Raw genomic sequence first — 17,266 nt, 5'->3', positions numbered from 1 at the left:
ATATATACTCAGCTGAGATTTAATAGACTTGGAGAAAAGACGAAAAAAAAAGACACGTCACAGATGTTGTTATAACTAGTTGTTAGATAATATGCGATTTTTTGAAAACTAAGTGGAGATTATGGGGATAATCTAACATCTTGTTGATTATTAGCCTTAGATACGCAACAAAAAAAAAACACTCCGCGCAATTCTGATATTGCGCTGCTGAGATGTTTGCTCACTGGAAACTGTAATATAACTGCAGTCAGAAAACTATAAGGTTAAGAAATCGATAAGGGAAGAAAGTTTGGCGAGCAAGTATATATTCATGATTCACGACAGCGCGGCAAACACGGACAGACGGGAGGATACACAAGACAGAATGGCGAAATTTTATGCATGTGCACTCCTGCAACTCTGCAGTTTTGTGACTGAAGATGCCAAAGCTGTGTCTAATGCAATGCATATTTTTTTAAGAATATGATCACAATATCTGCACCTATAGTCCTACTGCTAAGCTCTGATTTTTGTTACGAAAGGTTCGTACTGAATACATCTGCAACACTTCGCTCAGCCATATTATTCCCTTCTTTACGGAATCGTATATGCGGGCTCACTGTCTGTCGTTGATCTTCAGGTAGCTGTTTGAGCAGTCTTGGCCCGACTGGATGTTGAAGACCGAGCAGGTGACGACGACCTCTGAGTCTGGTGGTGCCTACGAATATTTGCAAGAAGTATATTTGGGAATGATTTGCTTTCGACCTTCGGAAACGCATAACGAATGATGCGAGGAAGTAAGCACCCAGCACGGGGTCTACTACGATTTGGGCAAATTACACGGCAAAATTGGTGGCATGTTGCAGCCTCGCACACTGCAACGATACAAATGTAATAATGTCAATTGCCTATACCCACGTAAGGGACGCACCGAATAATACCGACTATTGAGTGGCGTATAAATTAAATTTGTCGAAAAACAAGAATGCCTGTATATCATGTATAAACATACGACTTGTCAGCATGACCTAAAGGAATCGAAATACATGCGACAAAATTCAATTTTCAGCTTATTAAAGCTGAACTCAGAAAAAGATGCCACAAGAACAACTTTCCCACAAACAAAATTAGCCGATGCTGTATGTGCAAGTGAGAAAATCATTCTCATAAACAAATGCGCAGTGGAGGCTGAAATGATTAAGAAAGGATTGTGGCATATGTGACGCGAGTAGCTGGGCGAGATGGTCATTAATCAAGTGTTAAGTGTAGCAACTTGGAAACAATGATTAAATACAAGAAGTACCTTGCATTTGTGAATCTACTTTATTGTACAGGTCGGTGCGTCCTGTGCTGTCGCCTCCCAGCACTGAACACGACAAAATTTTAATTTCTAATCAATTATCTTTCATCTAAAAATAAATACACAGTTAATTTCTAATTGATTAACACCACAAATTAAAACAAAAGATGGAAGCCCAATGCTTTTCTTACTTTCAGTGACTCTTGGCTTACTTCATATGTAATACTCCGTAAACGTTTGTAGCGCATACCTAGGGGTCGCATCGAAAACACTGAAGTCGTCATTTTTTCAATCCGTTTTATCGCAAGCGAGAGACACTAATCGAACTGGGCAGACGGATGAACGTACCAGTACGTAGTAGGTGATGACTTGCGATTCGTGAGGGAAAATCCTCCTCGTTGGGTGTTTCTCAATGGTGGCGGAGTTCTTGGAGAACAAATCCAAAGTGTATGTACCTGAAACCTATTCAAAACTTAGTGCAACTTCATGGACATGCCAAGAGTATATCGTTTCGCTCGATGCAGAAGTGCTTAAAGAGCGAACTCAGGCCTTCAGAACTTTTCTCATTGAGACAAAGAAGACAAAATGCAACATACAGCCGGTAGAAACCAAGAGCAAACAAAAAAAATTGATTGAAGTGAGCGAAAGTTTTCTAGGAAGGTTCATTTGACAAAGAATTTTTGTGTTTCGCTGCTAATAACAAATATGCCAGCGTCACACGGTATTCTCTTTTTTTTTTATTTTCGGAAAACTGCTCATTCCGTTATTCGTTATAGGAGGTATTAACGTGACGTCACGGGCGCCATTGTGTGGAACAGAGCGCAGCTTCAGTAGTGCTAGCTGGAGCAGGTTGCCGGAGCAGGAGCAGATATATCCGCATCCATTCTCCGTTTTACATGCACCACAAAGTAGCTGTTGCTGTGAGGTTCGTGCATACTCTCAGTAATCAAAAGTCTGGGCTGCAGCAGTCAGCAATACAAAGTTCCTCACACCGCATCGGCCTGCTAAAGAAGAGTCACTTCAATACGCCATGTGAAGATCAGTACCGGGAACAACAAAAAAAAACAGAAAACTCTTCACACAGTGGTCTTTTATATTTTCTTGTTTTACGTAAAGCAAAAAAGAGGTCAGAATCGTGCCGGTACAGCATCCGAACGGTAACCCTGTACGTTCAGAACTTTCTAGCTGCCTCCTATTGCAAATCGGGGGGTTGAGGTGGGTTAATTATATAGTTCATTAGAGCCCAAAATGTCCAAAAAGTGGGCGAGGCCGGAGCAAAAGTGGCGCCAAATTTGAAAACGCCGGAAGTATGGCACCACGTGACCGGAAGTGTGGGGGGAGCCAACGCGGGGCGCCAATTTGAAAACGGAGCAAATATGAAAACTCCGAAGGAGCAGCGTGGTAGCCGTCGTGAGCATCCATCTGCCCGCCCCGAAAAATCTACTTCTTCTTAAGGGAATGACAGCTACAGGGCATTATAGCTTTAGCAAGAAACCGACAAATTTAGAGCAATTCGGGTATTTCGAACCCGGGACCTGCGCAAGTTTGTTCGCATCTCGCGTTGCTATCCCTCTGTATTGAGTGACGTCAGCGTGAGACGTGGCCAATGAACGGGTGTCTCTGCCAGCCTCACCTTTAGTCTGCGGCTCCCGGTAGAGGAAGCAGGAGAAGTGTCCCTGGCGTACACCGCGCTGCTTCTTGTAGGTCAGGCTGTAGGTGGCCTTCTCTTCCACCGAGCCGTACGAGTAGGTGAAGTCACGGGGCCGGGAGTGGCCGCACAACCTGCGAAGGTGGCGCACGATTTCTTCAGGCAATGCTCGGGGCGAATGCACGGTCGGGGTCAAAAGCACCCTTCGTCTGCTTGTTATTATCGCCGTTATCACTTGCCAAGCTATGTTCAATGTAAGACGAACGCTTGTCCCATTCATCTTCAGTGGGGAATGCTTTTGTTTTGCAGGATATTTCCCTTGGGTAATGATGGCTACGATGGAGATCATCGCTGGACTGTGAATAATTCATGCACATATTTATGCTCAGCGGAAGATTCGTGCACAGCGCACTAAGGAGTCTGAGCACCACTGTAGCCACAGAAGCACTGCGTTCCGCCAGGCTACAAGTGTTCTGGGCGCCTTATTTGGCACCTGAAATAAAGTCTAATCTCTCGCTCTTTCTGTAGTTTTGGTCATCATCATCATCACCAGCCTGACTACGCCCACTGCAGTGCAAAGGCCTCTCCCATGTCTCTCCAAATAACCCTGTCCTTTGCGAGCTCCGGCCACCCTATCCCCGCAAAACTTCTTAATCTCATACGCCCATGTAATTTTTTGGCGCCCCCTGCTACGCTTGCTTTCTCTTGGAATCCACCCCGTTACCCTTAGGGACCATCGGTTATCTTGCCCTCGCATTACATGCCCTGCCCAAGCCCATTTCTTCCTCTTGATTTCGGCTAGGATGTCAATAATCCGCGTTTGTTCCCCCACTCACTCTGCCCGCTTGCGGTTCATGCCTGTATAAACGCAGGCAGGCGCTTTACGGGTCCCCCTTAAAAATCCATGCACCCTTCGCTATGCCGCGCATTACGGCACTGTGAGCCACACGGAAAACTTAATCTGAGGTTGTCTATAGCGGAAATGAATGCTATTGAACTGCTGCCGCACCGTTACATGATTTTCGTATTTAAAACTGCGCGAACAAAACAAGGACCAAGCAAGAACACAGAAACACACACAAGCGCAGACTTCCAACTTTTATTCGAAAAGATTGCCTCAGTCTTTTTATACCCTCTGTGGATGCCATCAACACACCCCAAACCAACCGTAACATTTTAAAACACGTGCGCTTATCTCCTCTGAACGTCCCAAACAATCCACTATAATGGCCAGGCGCCTAGCAGCACACAAGTGACTCAGAAACACGCGCACGTTTTACATCAAAAATACGAAGATGGCGAGCCACGTGCCTTGTCCACGACACACGTGCACGTCATGCTTCTCGCGAAGTAATTGAGGCTTCCGACATACTGTGACCTCAAAATTGTGTGGCTTCGCGTGACCTTGTTTTTACTCGCACTCTTTTCTTTCGTCGTGTCAAAGCTTGAAGTTACCGCAGTTTCCCTTCCAAAATCAATGTGAAAGTTCCTCCCTCTCCCAAAATGCACTATGCACCAAGCTATTAAAAATTAAAGGCCGCTTCGCTACGTGCGCTCACTAGATTGTTGCGTGCCGAATCATTAGGTAACTGACACAGTTACTAGGAACAGCGCTACTTGGGAGCACATAAATGTGCCCTGTAATCACTGGTATTGAGTCCTGTAATACAGGTTATATTGGACCTTGCCTGTCGTTGTAGTTGAACCAGTGGAGCCTCTCCTTGGAGCAGTCCGTGTCCAGCCGGAAGTCGTTGCACCACAGGTAGTGGACCATGTGGGGGACGCTCTGTGGGAGGTGGCGGACGATGCATTCGAGCAAAAAAATTTTTCTACTGTCTTTTTATTTAGTGGAACTCGAAACAGACGTAAAAAGTGATTGTAGCCCCTTGTTGAGGGAGCATTAAGTGGACGTCGGTTATCTTTGCATCCTAGAACGGGAGTGCAATACAAGCCGCATGGCCATGGGCCAGAACCTTCCTTCGTTTTTGCAACAGACTTTGCAGTAAACTCCCTGGTAATTCCATGTGGCGTTATAATAAACTGAACATGTTGGTCATATCGATTTGAGTGTTGCAGCCTAAAGAGTGTTCATTGTCATGGCTAAGCCATAGTGATGAAGGAAGCCGAATATTGTCGATGAATTCTCTCGTATCTAGGTCAAAGGTTTTAGAGTGACTGTCAGGGATAAAGTCAGGGGCTACACTGAAAGCTCAGAAAGCGTAAGTAGCCCGTTGAAGGCGGCTGTCCCGTCAAGGATGCTAGGTGTCTAAGGGCGCATGAAATGCAATGACCATAATCCCGGCTTCGGAAGCTCATGAACATTTGGGGACAAAAGTCCCTGGACCACGTGCTCCGTAAAGAGAGACGGTAGCTGTACTGTATTATTAGTAGCCGGCTAGAGACCACACTTTCGGAGGTGAAAGTCAAATCCTGCTCTTTCACTTCCACAGGGGTGGTCTTCATCCGGCTGCTAATAATAGAGATATCGACTTCGTTAACGAAGCGCGTGGTCTATAGAAGCTTGTGAAGTCATCTTTAACGCCTCCGTCCCCGTCTGCTTCTTCGGCTTAATCGAGCAAACACTATTGCAAAAATCCCAACACGTACAGTATTTGTCAAAAGTAACCAGGATGCATGGTTTACTTCTAGCTCGTACAGTGGAGCCCTTACAGCTTCCCTGAAGTTGAAATGGTCGTTAAAAGTAAGGACTGGGGGTCTTCTTACCTTCCAACATCTCTTCATCTTTAGGAAAGCCACAAGCGCTCCACTATACACGCTAGAAGCAAGCCATGCAGCCTGGTTACTTTTGACAAAGACTGTACGTCATTACACATACCTAATACCTTTTTGTTTGAGTCTCCGTTTTCAGAGCGCTTATCAAAAGTGTCCTGCTCCCTAGGCAGACATGGAACGCTGTCTTTTCCCTTGGTCTCTCCCTTGTCCCACTCCCACCTTCCTTTCACCTTCCTCCTGGAGATTCTTTTTGTCGTTTGCCCACTTACAAGACCACGTAGCTAACCTTGTTGAACCAGGTGAAAGATCTCAGCAATCCATCTCTGCTCTTTAATAAAGTAATTCTCTCTTAAAGGCAAACTGGATTCCATACAAAAAAGGCATTTAAGGTTTTAACCTTCAGCCCATACAATACCAGCACTAGAGTCTCATTTAGAGCCAACGACATTCTAATGGTCACCGTATAATTTAAATGCTGTCCTATTATCTTTATGTTAAAACCAATAAATAATCAGCTCTCAATTCCCGTTATTCCTGAATCTTTTCTTGAAAATAGCAATAAATATAAGTTTGCTTTGAATGGAAATTTGATTCTACCTTAAGTTCACACCCGCTATTATGAACAGACTACTTATTATTAGGCTATTTCATTCAGGAACTCGCTAACAACTACTTTAAATGTTTCTAACCACACATGTATTTTGGAACAAACACTCGCTTTTTGCAAACATGAAACTGATTTCTGGGAAATTTCACACGTCTTTATCGGTTTCTTGCATGGTCAGTTTTTTACTACTGCTCATGCGGAGAACGAATTGCATTCTGGTTTTAAAGCCACTTCTCTAAGTTAGACTAATGGTTGCGTTTATTTAGCTGCTTATGTTCACCTCGTTCTTTTTTCCAGTGCTAGGCTATTGATGTTTTTATTGTATTTAGTCTCATATGACAATGACAAGAGGTGCCGAGTGCCACCAAGAGGTCTCGTTCTGCACATTATTTCTGGTAACCGAACTCTAATAACTGAATAACTTGATATCATAAATGGCTGATCAGTACATCTTACATATCATCTCACGTGCCACATAATAGGCGCGTTACAATCTGCACGCTGTCCTTTGCTTACCATGATATCGTAGCGGACGGTCATGTCCATTTCAGTTTCCATATCGTCTCTGAATGGCGAGACAATTTTCACTATCGGGCTGGCCACCATGTTGACGCAGATCTGGGCTGCATCCAAACAGAACGATCAGAAGAACGAAATGCAGCGCAGTGGAGTAGGATACTTACCAGTCAAAAAAACAAGACTTATGCCTTCAGCCCTTAATTTCAATCGAATAAGCAAAAACAATTTTTCAACGCGTAGCGCCCGTTAGTTGCGCAAATTGCGATAAAAGTTATTATACTGCCAAGTTAGACTTTTGCTCGAAAGAGAGAACACACTGATTACTATCGAACTCAAAGTTATCTGATCGAATGTTCCCGCTTTTGGAATGATATAATTTTGAGTCTTCATCTACGCCGGGCCTTGGAAAAGCGATGCTGCTGCTGACGGTACTGGTGTCGCCATCTGCCTGATTTGCAGGAAGATGGCGACGCAGAGAACTCGCTTCGTGCCGAAAATTGAATTCAGCCGCTGCCCGGGTATAAAACTAGCACGCCGAGAAACCGTTGCTGTACTGTTCTGGTTCTGTTCAGATTGTCGAGACATTTCCCAGTAAAAAAAGGAACTCAACAGAAAATTTTCTGTAGTCACGACGGATTTTTTGTGGTGTATTTGGCCATGCACTTGTAACAACATGAATTTTGTTGCAACACCAGAGTTTTTGTAGCATTGTGCTCTCCTTTGTCGTAGCGACAGAGGTATAGTTACTGGACAAGTACTGTAGTTTTGTCAGTAGAGTACAGCGGTACTATACAGTGCAGTACTGTAGTAACGTACAAAAATACTATAAAATGTACTGCAGTACTGCAAGACTATAAAAAAAAAATTGTCGTTACGACTTAACTACAAGGTACTCGTTGAATTTTAGGCATAATTTTGTGGTGTTTTATTTGTCGACTAGATTTTCTGCATTTTGAAGTTACTTAAGAATGCACTCTGAAATAAGAATGAGTGCAACTTGTCCGCAGTAAAACGGACAGTTCAGCCAGTTAGTATGTCATTGCAGGTGGTACAGTGTAATACAGATGAAAGACGAAGAGAGTGGTCTTCTCTTCGTCTTTCGTATTGCGCTGTGCCATCTGTAGTAACTTCGGCGTAACTGAAACCACTATCCAAGGTTATCCAATGAGTCGTATGCTACTATAAAACATCGGGATTGAGTGAACATGAATAAGTGTACTGCTAGTAGTTGTATACATAGTTAGCTAGTCAGCGCGCGCTACCGGTGCTTAATGGCACACTCTGAAATATCGCACGCAACAAAAATTGAATCCCGTTTTTCGAAAAGAATTTTCTCTTTGGCAGTAACCAGACAAACGAAGTTACAGCTCATGGACAGCTGGAAAAAGGTATCCCAGGGGAGGACAAGAGGATGGTAGAAATGATTACCTTGCTGTTCAGGGGCGCCCACGTAAGTTGGTGTGTTGGGTGATTCGACGCATGCTGTTTTCTTCCCTGAAAAGCACAATGACAACGACAACGCACACCATGAATGCATGCCGTATGATATTGAAGAAGAGAGTTTGATCAAACCAATATGCTTCTTATGTAAGAGTTGCGCCTTATGCAATACAACCGACAAATAACGACGAACAAGTATAAATGCTAATGTTCGCTGCAGAAGCGTTGTTTTATCTTCGATCTGTCAATGCGATAGCATTGGAAGTCTCATCGGAAAATAATACTTCGTAGTACGCATAATTCCCCAAACCGAAAGGGACGTCACAATCACCAGACTGGAAGTGCGAATTATGCACTTTGATGTATCCCTGCGTCCGTGTCGCCACCTTTAGACACCTTCGGCGAAACATCTAACCACCAGCTAGACGGCTCGAAGAGATGTTTGGCTGTATGTAGACAGACGTGCAGGGGTTCGTTAACACAACCATGAAAGAATGGTACGAACCTCGATGTAAAGACGTGAACAGTTTGTAATGCCATCGCATCGCCAACACATAACGTAATTAGGTGTTAGTTATTTGTAGTTGTCATAGTCCTTCTTTTTGTTTATGACACAGCTATGTTTATATTTTACGTGCAGAAATTACGCTGATAGGTTCTGTGCATAATCAGCAGTTTGCAGCAGTTGTACTTTGTCAGTGTTTTTGTGTCTTTGGTTTAATTTGTCTGATGACCACAGTTGTTGGTTATGTGCTAACCAAGGCAGCTTCTCTTGATGAACTAGCCAGAGAAGATGTTTCTGAATTTGACTTTTTTATGCTTAAAATTCTGCATTAAAGTTTCACTGAGCTATACGAGATCAATACATAATTGCCTTTAAAGTGCCGTTGTGGTACCATGTAATACTTCAACTTCTCCGATATCCATCCAATATCTGTCCTTCCAGCGCCCATACTTGCGGTACGTAACCTGGCTACTGCTTGAGGTGCTAAGTAACGCCTATTAATTAAGCACCGCTTTTGTCTGTTCTTTTGTTGCGAACCCCCTTATTAAATTTTAGCAACACACAGCAAAGTATGGCAAAAACGCTCACCAGCTATCCTGTGCAATACGCACTTCACCCTGTCATTGGGAGACGAGGCTAGCTTGACGTTGATGGATGCCGTACTCGTCGGGGGAATCTCAATCTCTACTTTGTGCGCTGTGGGGAAGTGGCAGTACCTGTAGCAGGTTCCACAAGAGAGGGCTATGAATAAACAGCAAATACAAGTGGAAAATCACTGATCACCCGCCTTTGTTTTTCAGGATTACTACAAATATAAAAGAGACATGAAACGCATTGCAGCAAAGACCGAGGGCTAAAATATTCTAGGACGACTCCTCCCAACCGATGTTGTCTTCCAGAGTGGCGCCTTCCTTCGTTGGTTCGACGCATTGAGGGGCCGTAGTGCAGACTCGGGAGTCATGCCACTGTATTCTCTAGGTATTTGTATATTACTGGCTCGTATACTTTGTGTAGCTTGCGTATTATAGCTTTCATATTGTTTTACCTTTAAATCTGTATATTTTTTAGAACAAATTTTGTTCTGTATGGGTCGCCGCGGTGGCTCAGTGGTTATGGCACTCGGCTGCTGATCCTAAAGACGCGGGTTGGATCCCGGCTGCGGCGGTCGAATTTCGATGGAGGAGAAATTCTAGAGGCCCGTGTACTGTGCGATGTCAGTGCACGTCAGAGAACCCCAGGTGGGCGAAATTTCCGGAGCCCTTCACTACGGCGCCTCTGGTAGCCTGAGTCGCTTCGGGACGTTAAACCCAGTAAACCATCTTTCCTGTGTGGCTTTCTAAACGGTTTCGGTTTTGTATTACTTTTTCTTTCTTTCTATCCTGTTATTTTTGTTGTAGGTTTCCACCCTGAAACATTCCTTTTTATAGGGTTAGCAGTATTGCAAATAAATAAATTAAACAATGATGGATCTACTGCGCGGACTCTTTGGCGGCACTAAGCACTCTTCTCCCTTGAAGCTCCGCGACTTTTTGTTTTTTACCCCAAGATGGAGTGCACACGCACACAGCCTTGACATGTGAGTCACTTCCACGCCATACGTCAGATGTCAGCGGTGGACATTAGCCAGGAACAAGAGGGATGACCATGCTATTTTTTTCGTCCTGAAATTTTTTTCGTACATGGAAGTAAGCTTGTGCAGTCGAAGGTGCAGTAGCAGGCAACGTAGTTTCTCCAGGTTTGTTAGAAAAATACATTTGAATAGCGTTTTCGCATTTTAAACATTTTCAAGGAAAGTTGAGTGGTGAGCATGTGACATACCTCTGCAGTTCGACCGTAATGTAGCTCTGTCTGCAGGGCCAGTAGTCGCTCACTTCGAACACTGGACAGCTCATGACAACGAAGGACTTCTTGGGAGCCTGCACGCCACGCGTGATGTGAACGGCTAAGCAGATGTGAACAGTATTCATCGACATTTATGTTACTACGCTGTAGTTAAAAAAAAAACAACCTTCCAGCTGTAATTTTGACTTTCAATGTTAGACATCACCTGTGAGCCTATGGTAAGAACCCACTCTTGTGCCCGAAATTGAAATGCCGGGCTCAGGAAATCTAGAACAGGGAGTGCCAGGAGTGCGGCACTCTCGCAACATTTGTCCAGAGGGGCACCGCCTCCCAGTCTCCATCTGCTTGCAATCAGATCATATTTCTGATAAACGCTCCATGTCTAGGACGTTATTGATGTGAAGCATAGTGGTGCTGAACTAGTTGGCTTCGTAGCCTGTCGTAAACATTTCGGTTAGTAATCTAAGCTAGTCCTGTCCAAACAGAAGTCGTTCTTTGATTGACCTCTGTTTATGGCTAGCAGAATTGAAGCATAATGTGCGCAAATGTTTCAAATGCAGTCGATCACTACTGATGTGTACATAATTATAGTCATGATGTAAACAGCGCGAACTACAAGGGACAAGAAAAGAAGGGACACAAGGACGAGCGCTGACTCGCAACTAAAAGGTTTATTCACTGAAACCTTCTTATATGAAGAAACAATCAAAGGGAAGAAACAACACAAAAAAACACAAAAAACTAAAAACTAAAAACCATGAAACGCCTATTCGTCAGGTGCTCCCGAGAAAATTCATCTCCCTATCGCAAAGGAAAACAGATGGTTTGCTGACGCAATTCAGTTGATCCCCTGCGATGTGAAAAGCCTCGACAACTTCTCGTGTCGTCTGATCACTGTGGGTGTATAGTACACGTGTTTGATTGAATAATGCAGTGCATTTTTTCTTTTTCTTTTTCATGACTTTACATTCCAGACAATGTTTTACCAAATGTGAAAGGTCATCACCAATGTTTAAGTTGTTCCTATGCTCTTGTAGGCGCTTGTTAAGGCAACGCCCTGTCTGACCAATGTAACGCGCTCCACAGGAAAGGGGTACACTGTATACAACACATGTTTTACAGGCCACAAACTTATCCCTGTGCGAAACGCCACATCCTTCTTTTTTCTTCTTGGCCTCTTTCTTTCTTTCAATGGCAGGGCATATCTGTTTGAGCTTGACGGGGGCTGAAAGAAACACGCCAACTTTGTACCTACTTGCTACGTTCTTTAGTCCGTGGGAGACGCGGTGTACATATGGCAAAACGGCAAATTTCTTCTTTTCAGGCTGGACGTCTGTCGTAAGCGGAGTGGCCTGACGCTTTAATGACTGAATTAACCGAGAACACGCCCCTGCTATCATCTGGTCTTGATAACCAGCAAACTTAACCTTAGACAACTGGGTCTGAAAGCTATCTTGAATGGTGTGATGACAGGATTTGGTCAAAGCACTTCGCAAGCAGGAACTGATTATGCTATTTTTTACCAATTTGGAATTATAGTCGCCCATTTCAATTTACTTTTTATATTCGTGATGATATACGCCTTTCAAGCGGGCGAAATAAAAAAATGTAAATAAAGATAACAGGTAATGAATATTTTTAATAAAGATGGAATAAAAATAACAAAAACTCGAAGTCTTGTTTCTCACTCCAAAAATGAAAGTTTCAATTTCCCAGGCCATGCTGTATAATGGCAATGCTGTAAGCTTTTTTTTTGTTCTTCGAGGTGTTACTTGCGAACACATATAGAGCTGAAACCCCCACCAAATATGTCACCGACAAACGGTTGAAGAAACAGGCCAGGTTCTAGTAGACGAGGTGGGCGTGCCAGCCAGCAGGAAGCTCCAGCGAGGAAGGCGACGTTCTTCGAGCACCTCGAGTGCCCAAGGCTTGGCAAATCCCAGCTTAAACAGTTGGGCCGCGGTACGGCGCCACTGAATGGTTCGTACGGTGGCATTGCTCCCCCTCTCCGAAGGGCACCGACTCGGTGCAGCAGCAGTGGGCAGCACGAAGGGCAGGGGCGCTGCATGTGTCCGGCGGCAGCTGTAGACACGCCTGAAGCGCTAGCGGGCGTGGTACGGCTTCATCCGGGCGACATGGATGACTTCGGAGGTCGGCCGTCTGGAGGAACGAACTGTTCCTTGGGGAAGAACTTCGTAGTTCACATCACTGACTTTGCGGAGTACCTCGTAGGGGCCGAAATATCTGCGCAGAAGCTTTTCGGAGCGTCCACGCATGCGGATTGGGCTCCAAACCCAGACTTGTTCGCCCGGCTGGTAACTAACAGCTCTGTGGCGGAGGTTATAGCGGCGAGCGTCGTGGGTTTGCTGGTGCCGGATGCGCTGTCGAGCGAGTTGGCGGGCGGCCTCGGCGTGACGAAGTGGTCAGCACCCACAACAGTTGAGGGAGTACTGCTCGGAAGCAACATTGCGTCCAGCATGGTGGTGGCTTCGCGACCATGCACTAAACGAAATGGAGTGAAGCGCGTCGTTTCTTGCAGAGCAGTATTATAGGCGAACGTTACGTAAGGAAGTATGGCGTCCCAGTTCCGGTGGTCTGCGTCAACATACATGGAGATCATGTCGGCGATCGTCTTGTTGAGCCGTTCGGTGAGTCCGTTCGTTTGAGGGTGGTAAGCGGTTGTTTTGCGGTGACAGGTGCCGCTAAGGCGCATAACCTCCTGCGTAAGGGCCGAGGTGAACGCCGTTCCCCTGTCAGTTACAACGATGGTCGGTGCACCGTGACGAAGCACAATGTTTTGAACGAAAAAGTTCGCAATTTCGTCAGCGGTACCACGAGGGAGAGCTTTAGTTTCACAGTACCGGGTGAGGTAGTCGGTGGCGACCACAATGTAGCGGTTACCCAGCGAGGACTGTGGAAATGGGCCGAGTAAGTCCATGCCAACTTGGTGGAAGGGGGCTTGTGGCGGATCAATAGGCTGCAGTAGTCCGGCTGGCTTCGTCGGTGGCGTCTTGCGACGTTGGAACTCGCGACAAGTTCAGACGTAACGCTGTACAACTGCAGCAACACTGGGCCAGTAGTACTTCTGGCGTATCCGCGCCAAAGTGCGGGAAAAACCCAGGTGACCAGAAGATGGGTCATCATGGCACGCCTGCAGGACTTCGTCGCGCAAGGCCGCGGGTACGAGGAGCAGATAGACAGCTTCCGTCGGGTGGTAGTTTTTCTTATACAGAACACCATCGCGCAAACAGAACGACGACAGTCCACGCGAGAAGATTCGCGGTGGAGACTCAGCGCTTCCTTCAAGATACTCAATGAGAGGCCGTAGTTCAATGTCGTCTGTTTGGTGTTGAGCGAGGACGGACGTGGAGATGGCGCCGAGAAAAACAAAATCGGTGTCGGGATCAGCTGCGTTGTCCTCAACAGGAGCACGAGACAGACAGTCGGCATCACTGTGCTTCCTGCCGGACTTATAGACGATGGTGACGTCGAATTCTTGAAGGCGAAGGCTCCAGCGTGCAAGCCGCCCCGAGGGATCTTTGAGGTTCGCCAGCCAGCACAGCGAATGGTGATCACTGACGACTCTAAAAGGGCGGCCGTAAAAGTACGGGCGAAATTTGGTCACTGCCCACACAATTGCCAGGCATTCCTTTTCAGTGGTGGAATAATTCGCCTCCGAGCGTGACAAGGTGCGGCTTGCCTATGCGATTACGCGTTCGAGACCATCCTGCCACTGCACAAGGACCGCACCGAAGCCGATGTTGCTGGCGTCTGTGTGCAGTTCAGTGTCGGCTGACTCGTCGAAGTGGCCAAGGATGGGCGTACTTTTCAGACGAGTGCGGAGGTCTTCGAAGGCCTGTTGTTGCTCCTGTCCCCAGAAGAACGGTTCAGCATCTTTCGTGAGGCGGATGAGGGGCTCAGCAATCTGGGAGAAGTTTCGCACAAAACGCCGATAATAGGCGCAGAGGCCCAGAAAGCGGCGCACACTTCGCTTATCGGTTGGCATGGGAAAAGCAGCGACGGCGGCAGTCTTATCGGGATCAGGGCTTACTCCCTTAGCGCTCACGATGTGGCCCAGAAACTTCAACTCCTGGAAAGCGAAGTGACACTTTTCGGGCTTGAGGGAAAGACCGGCCGAACGAATTGCGGCGAACACGGCGCGCAGGCGCCTCAGGTGCTCTTCGAACGTAGCGGAGAAGATGACGTCATCCAGGTAGACGAGGCAAGACTGCCATTTTAGGTCAGCAAGCACGGTGTCCATCATCCGCTGGAAGGTGGCAGGAGCCGAGCACAGTCCGAAGGGGAGCACCCGGAATTCGTACAGACCATCCGGTGTAATAAAAGCGGTCTTTTCCCGGTCGCGCGCATCCACCTCGATCTGCCAATAGCCACTACGTAAATCTAGTGACGAGAAATACGTGGCGTGGCGTAGCCGGTCCAGGGAGTCATCAATCCGCGGCAGAGGATAAACGTCCTTTTTGGTGACTTTGTTTAGACGCCTGTAATCAACACAGAACCGTAGGGTTCCATCCTTCTTCGCCACAAGAACAACAGGCTATGCCCACGGGCTCGTCGACGGCTGTATCACAAACCCTAAATAACATCAAAATCTCTGTCACTTTGGTTCCAAACGTGTCTTCGAACGAAAAGAGGGATAGGGGTGGGGAGTGCACTGGATTACTAAGGTGTACGTGCACGCGTATGCACACTTGTCAGGAGAAGGAAATGAACAGGAACTCGTTCAACATACATCTCTCCGGATCTGGCCTCAGAAACACTGGGCTGAAAAAACATTTATCATCCAATGGCAGAGTGATGGTCGCCAACATCCCCCCCTTTCCTTTAGCCCTTATGGTGTCTTGGTCGTCACTGTTCCTAGCGGACCTTCCACCTTTCATAAAGGTGGATAGACATTACCAGAAATTCAGGACAGCGCTCTGCCAGTGTCGCTAGGCTTAGCGACCTGTCACTTTCTTTTCTGCAGCCAGTCGGTAATTCTCCTTCTTTCTTAGTCTAGGACGATGCCAAAGCGTTGTTTTTGACTGTTAAAATTCATTCGCCAGGCGATGGCGGCCAAGAGAACTTAAAGCGTTTGTCCAGAATTCCTGGTAATGTCTATGACATGTGCACTTCGGAGCTCAATAAGAAAGCACTATATTGCTGTAAACAATAACAGTGCTGCTGGTGACGTTTCTAACCCGGTTGATAATGCTGCTAGATCTTTTAGCATTATGCGGAAGTAAATGGTTAAGTTTTATAATTTATAATTTATAATTTTTAAAGAATTGATTTTGATTGTATAGAAGCCCTCAATGAGTAATCGCAGAAATACTCTGCGACATATTTTAAAAAGCGTGATTCAGAACTTTATAACAATGTTTCCAAAGAAAATTTTTCATGTGAAAGCGAGGATTGGTGCACCTCGCCCTGTAACTCACCAGGATGACGAAGTCTGTCTCTTCCCGGTGCGTCGTGCCACTGACGTCCAGCGTAAACTCGACATGCTTTATAAGGTCAATGATCCGCTTCGGGTGCCCTGGGAAGAACAGATGCGCGCTCTAAGTTGCACTGACGAGACGTCTCAAATTGGGCCATAGATATCGGGACACTAGGACAACCGCATACGCATGAGTAGGCCCTTCTTTTAAAATTTCGGTCTTTCCTCCAAAATTCATCGTAAAGTCTGAGAAACACATTCATAGTTCCTTCAAGAATGCTTCTTCATGTTACGTCTATCGTGATGTTGGCGTCGGAATTCCCATATTAAAGGAACTAGTCAATACCAAGCCAAAACAGCAGTAAAGATCGGAGGCATCTGCTAGCGCAGTACTTCTACTCCTTAAATATCTATCTTAAAAGACCGAACACTTTTGGCTTGCACATCGATTCTGCTCGTGGATCTTAATGTCGCTTATTTGTTTTTGTTTATTTTAACTTATTTTACTTCCTCAGGTATTGCTTTCCAACAGAGTAAGTTTACTGGGATATGAATTTTAGACTTGCCGTCAAGATGTAAAGAAAACTTTGCTAAATGCATGATCAAAAATTAAAACTGCGAGCAATTTTAGGAAGGCTAAGACGTTTCAGAAAGAGCAAGCAACGCTAGCTCTTTCATAATGCAATAAGAGTTTTGTGGTTTTCAGAAACATAAAAAAACCTTTGCAGCGCCAAACACTCGGGTGGTTCAAGAAAATGTAAAATAGAGATTAACGGACCGACTTCGGCCACACCGTCGCAGCTTAGAATAAGTGTCATGAAACATGAATACTTTCTTAGCTTGAGTGGCTAGTAAGCTTTAACCTGACAAAGTTCGTCCACGAGCATACAAGGTGAAGACGTTTCTCAGGATTTCTATCGCATTTTTAGGGAAAGAGTGGCACCGATTAAATGCACTAGCTATTTGAGGTACCCAAACCTGGGAAGTCGCAATGCTACGTTATACGCCAACTTTTGTATGGAAAGCGTTTAAACCTGGTTGTGCACTGCAGTCAGCGTGACTGTTGACTAATAGGTGTTCCCGAATTGCTGATATATGAAGGGCTTGCATGAGTGGATTGAGAAGGTACTTAGTTATCTTCTTATAAGCTATGTGAACTGTTATCAAAAAGCGTTCAGGAAGGATGATGGTGCTTTTCATGTACGATAATAATTGCTGTTGTGTCAGCACACGTAAAAAAAGTATTTCCCTTATTA

At 45.6% G+C, this 17,266-nt stretch overlaps 1 protein-coding gene across 1 annotated transcript in view; it reads right to left on the bottom strand.

The window, feature by feature from the left end:
- LOC149335018 (uncharacterized) overlaps positions 1–17,266 on the bottom strand; it is a 97,340-nt gene that overhangs the window by 17,627 nt on the left and 62,447 nt on the right. Inside the window, exons 7-15 of the mRNA XM_089553695.1 lie at positions 16,012–16,109; positions 10,550–10,647; positions 9,320–9,447; positions 8,215–8,280; positions 6,784–6,890; positions 4,616–4,713; positions 2,913–3,061; positions 1,628–1,734; positions 600–697 (exon numbers count right to left, since the gene is read on the bottom strand). Coding sequence (XP_089409821.1) covers positions 600–697; positions 1,628–1,734; positions 2,913–3,061; positions 4,616–4,713; positions 6,784–6,890; positions 8,215–8,280; positions 9,320–9,447; positions 10,550–10,647; positions 16,012–16,109 — 949 coding nt within the window. The remainder of the gene's footprint in view (positions 1–599; positions 698–1,627; positions 1,735–2,912; positions 3,062–4,615; positions 4,714–6,783; positions 6,891–8,214; positions 8,281–9,319; positions 9,448–10,549; positions 10,648–16,011; positions 16,110–17,266) is intronic.

This window comes from Amblyomma mixtum, chromosome 7 (genome assembly GCF_055824585.1).
Source record: "Amblyomma mixtum isolate Tamu chromosome 7, ASM5582458v1, whole genome shotgun sequence".
Taxonomy (NCBI): Eukaryota; Metazoa; Arthropoda; class Arachnida; order Ixodida; family Ixodidae; genus Amblyomma; species Amblyomma mixtum.
The sequence above is the reverse complement of the archived record's forward strand: the minus strand, read 5'-3'. Positions and strand labels throughout refer to the sequence as shown.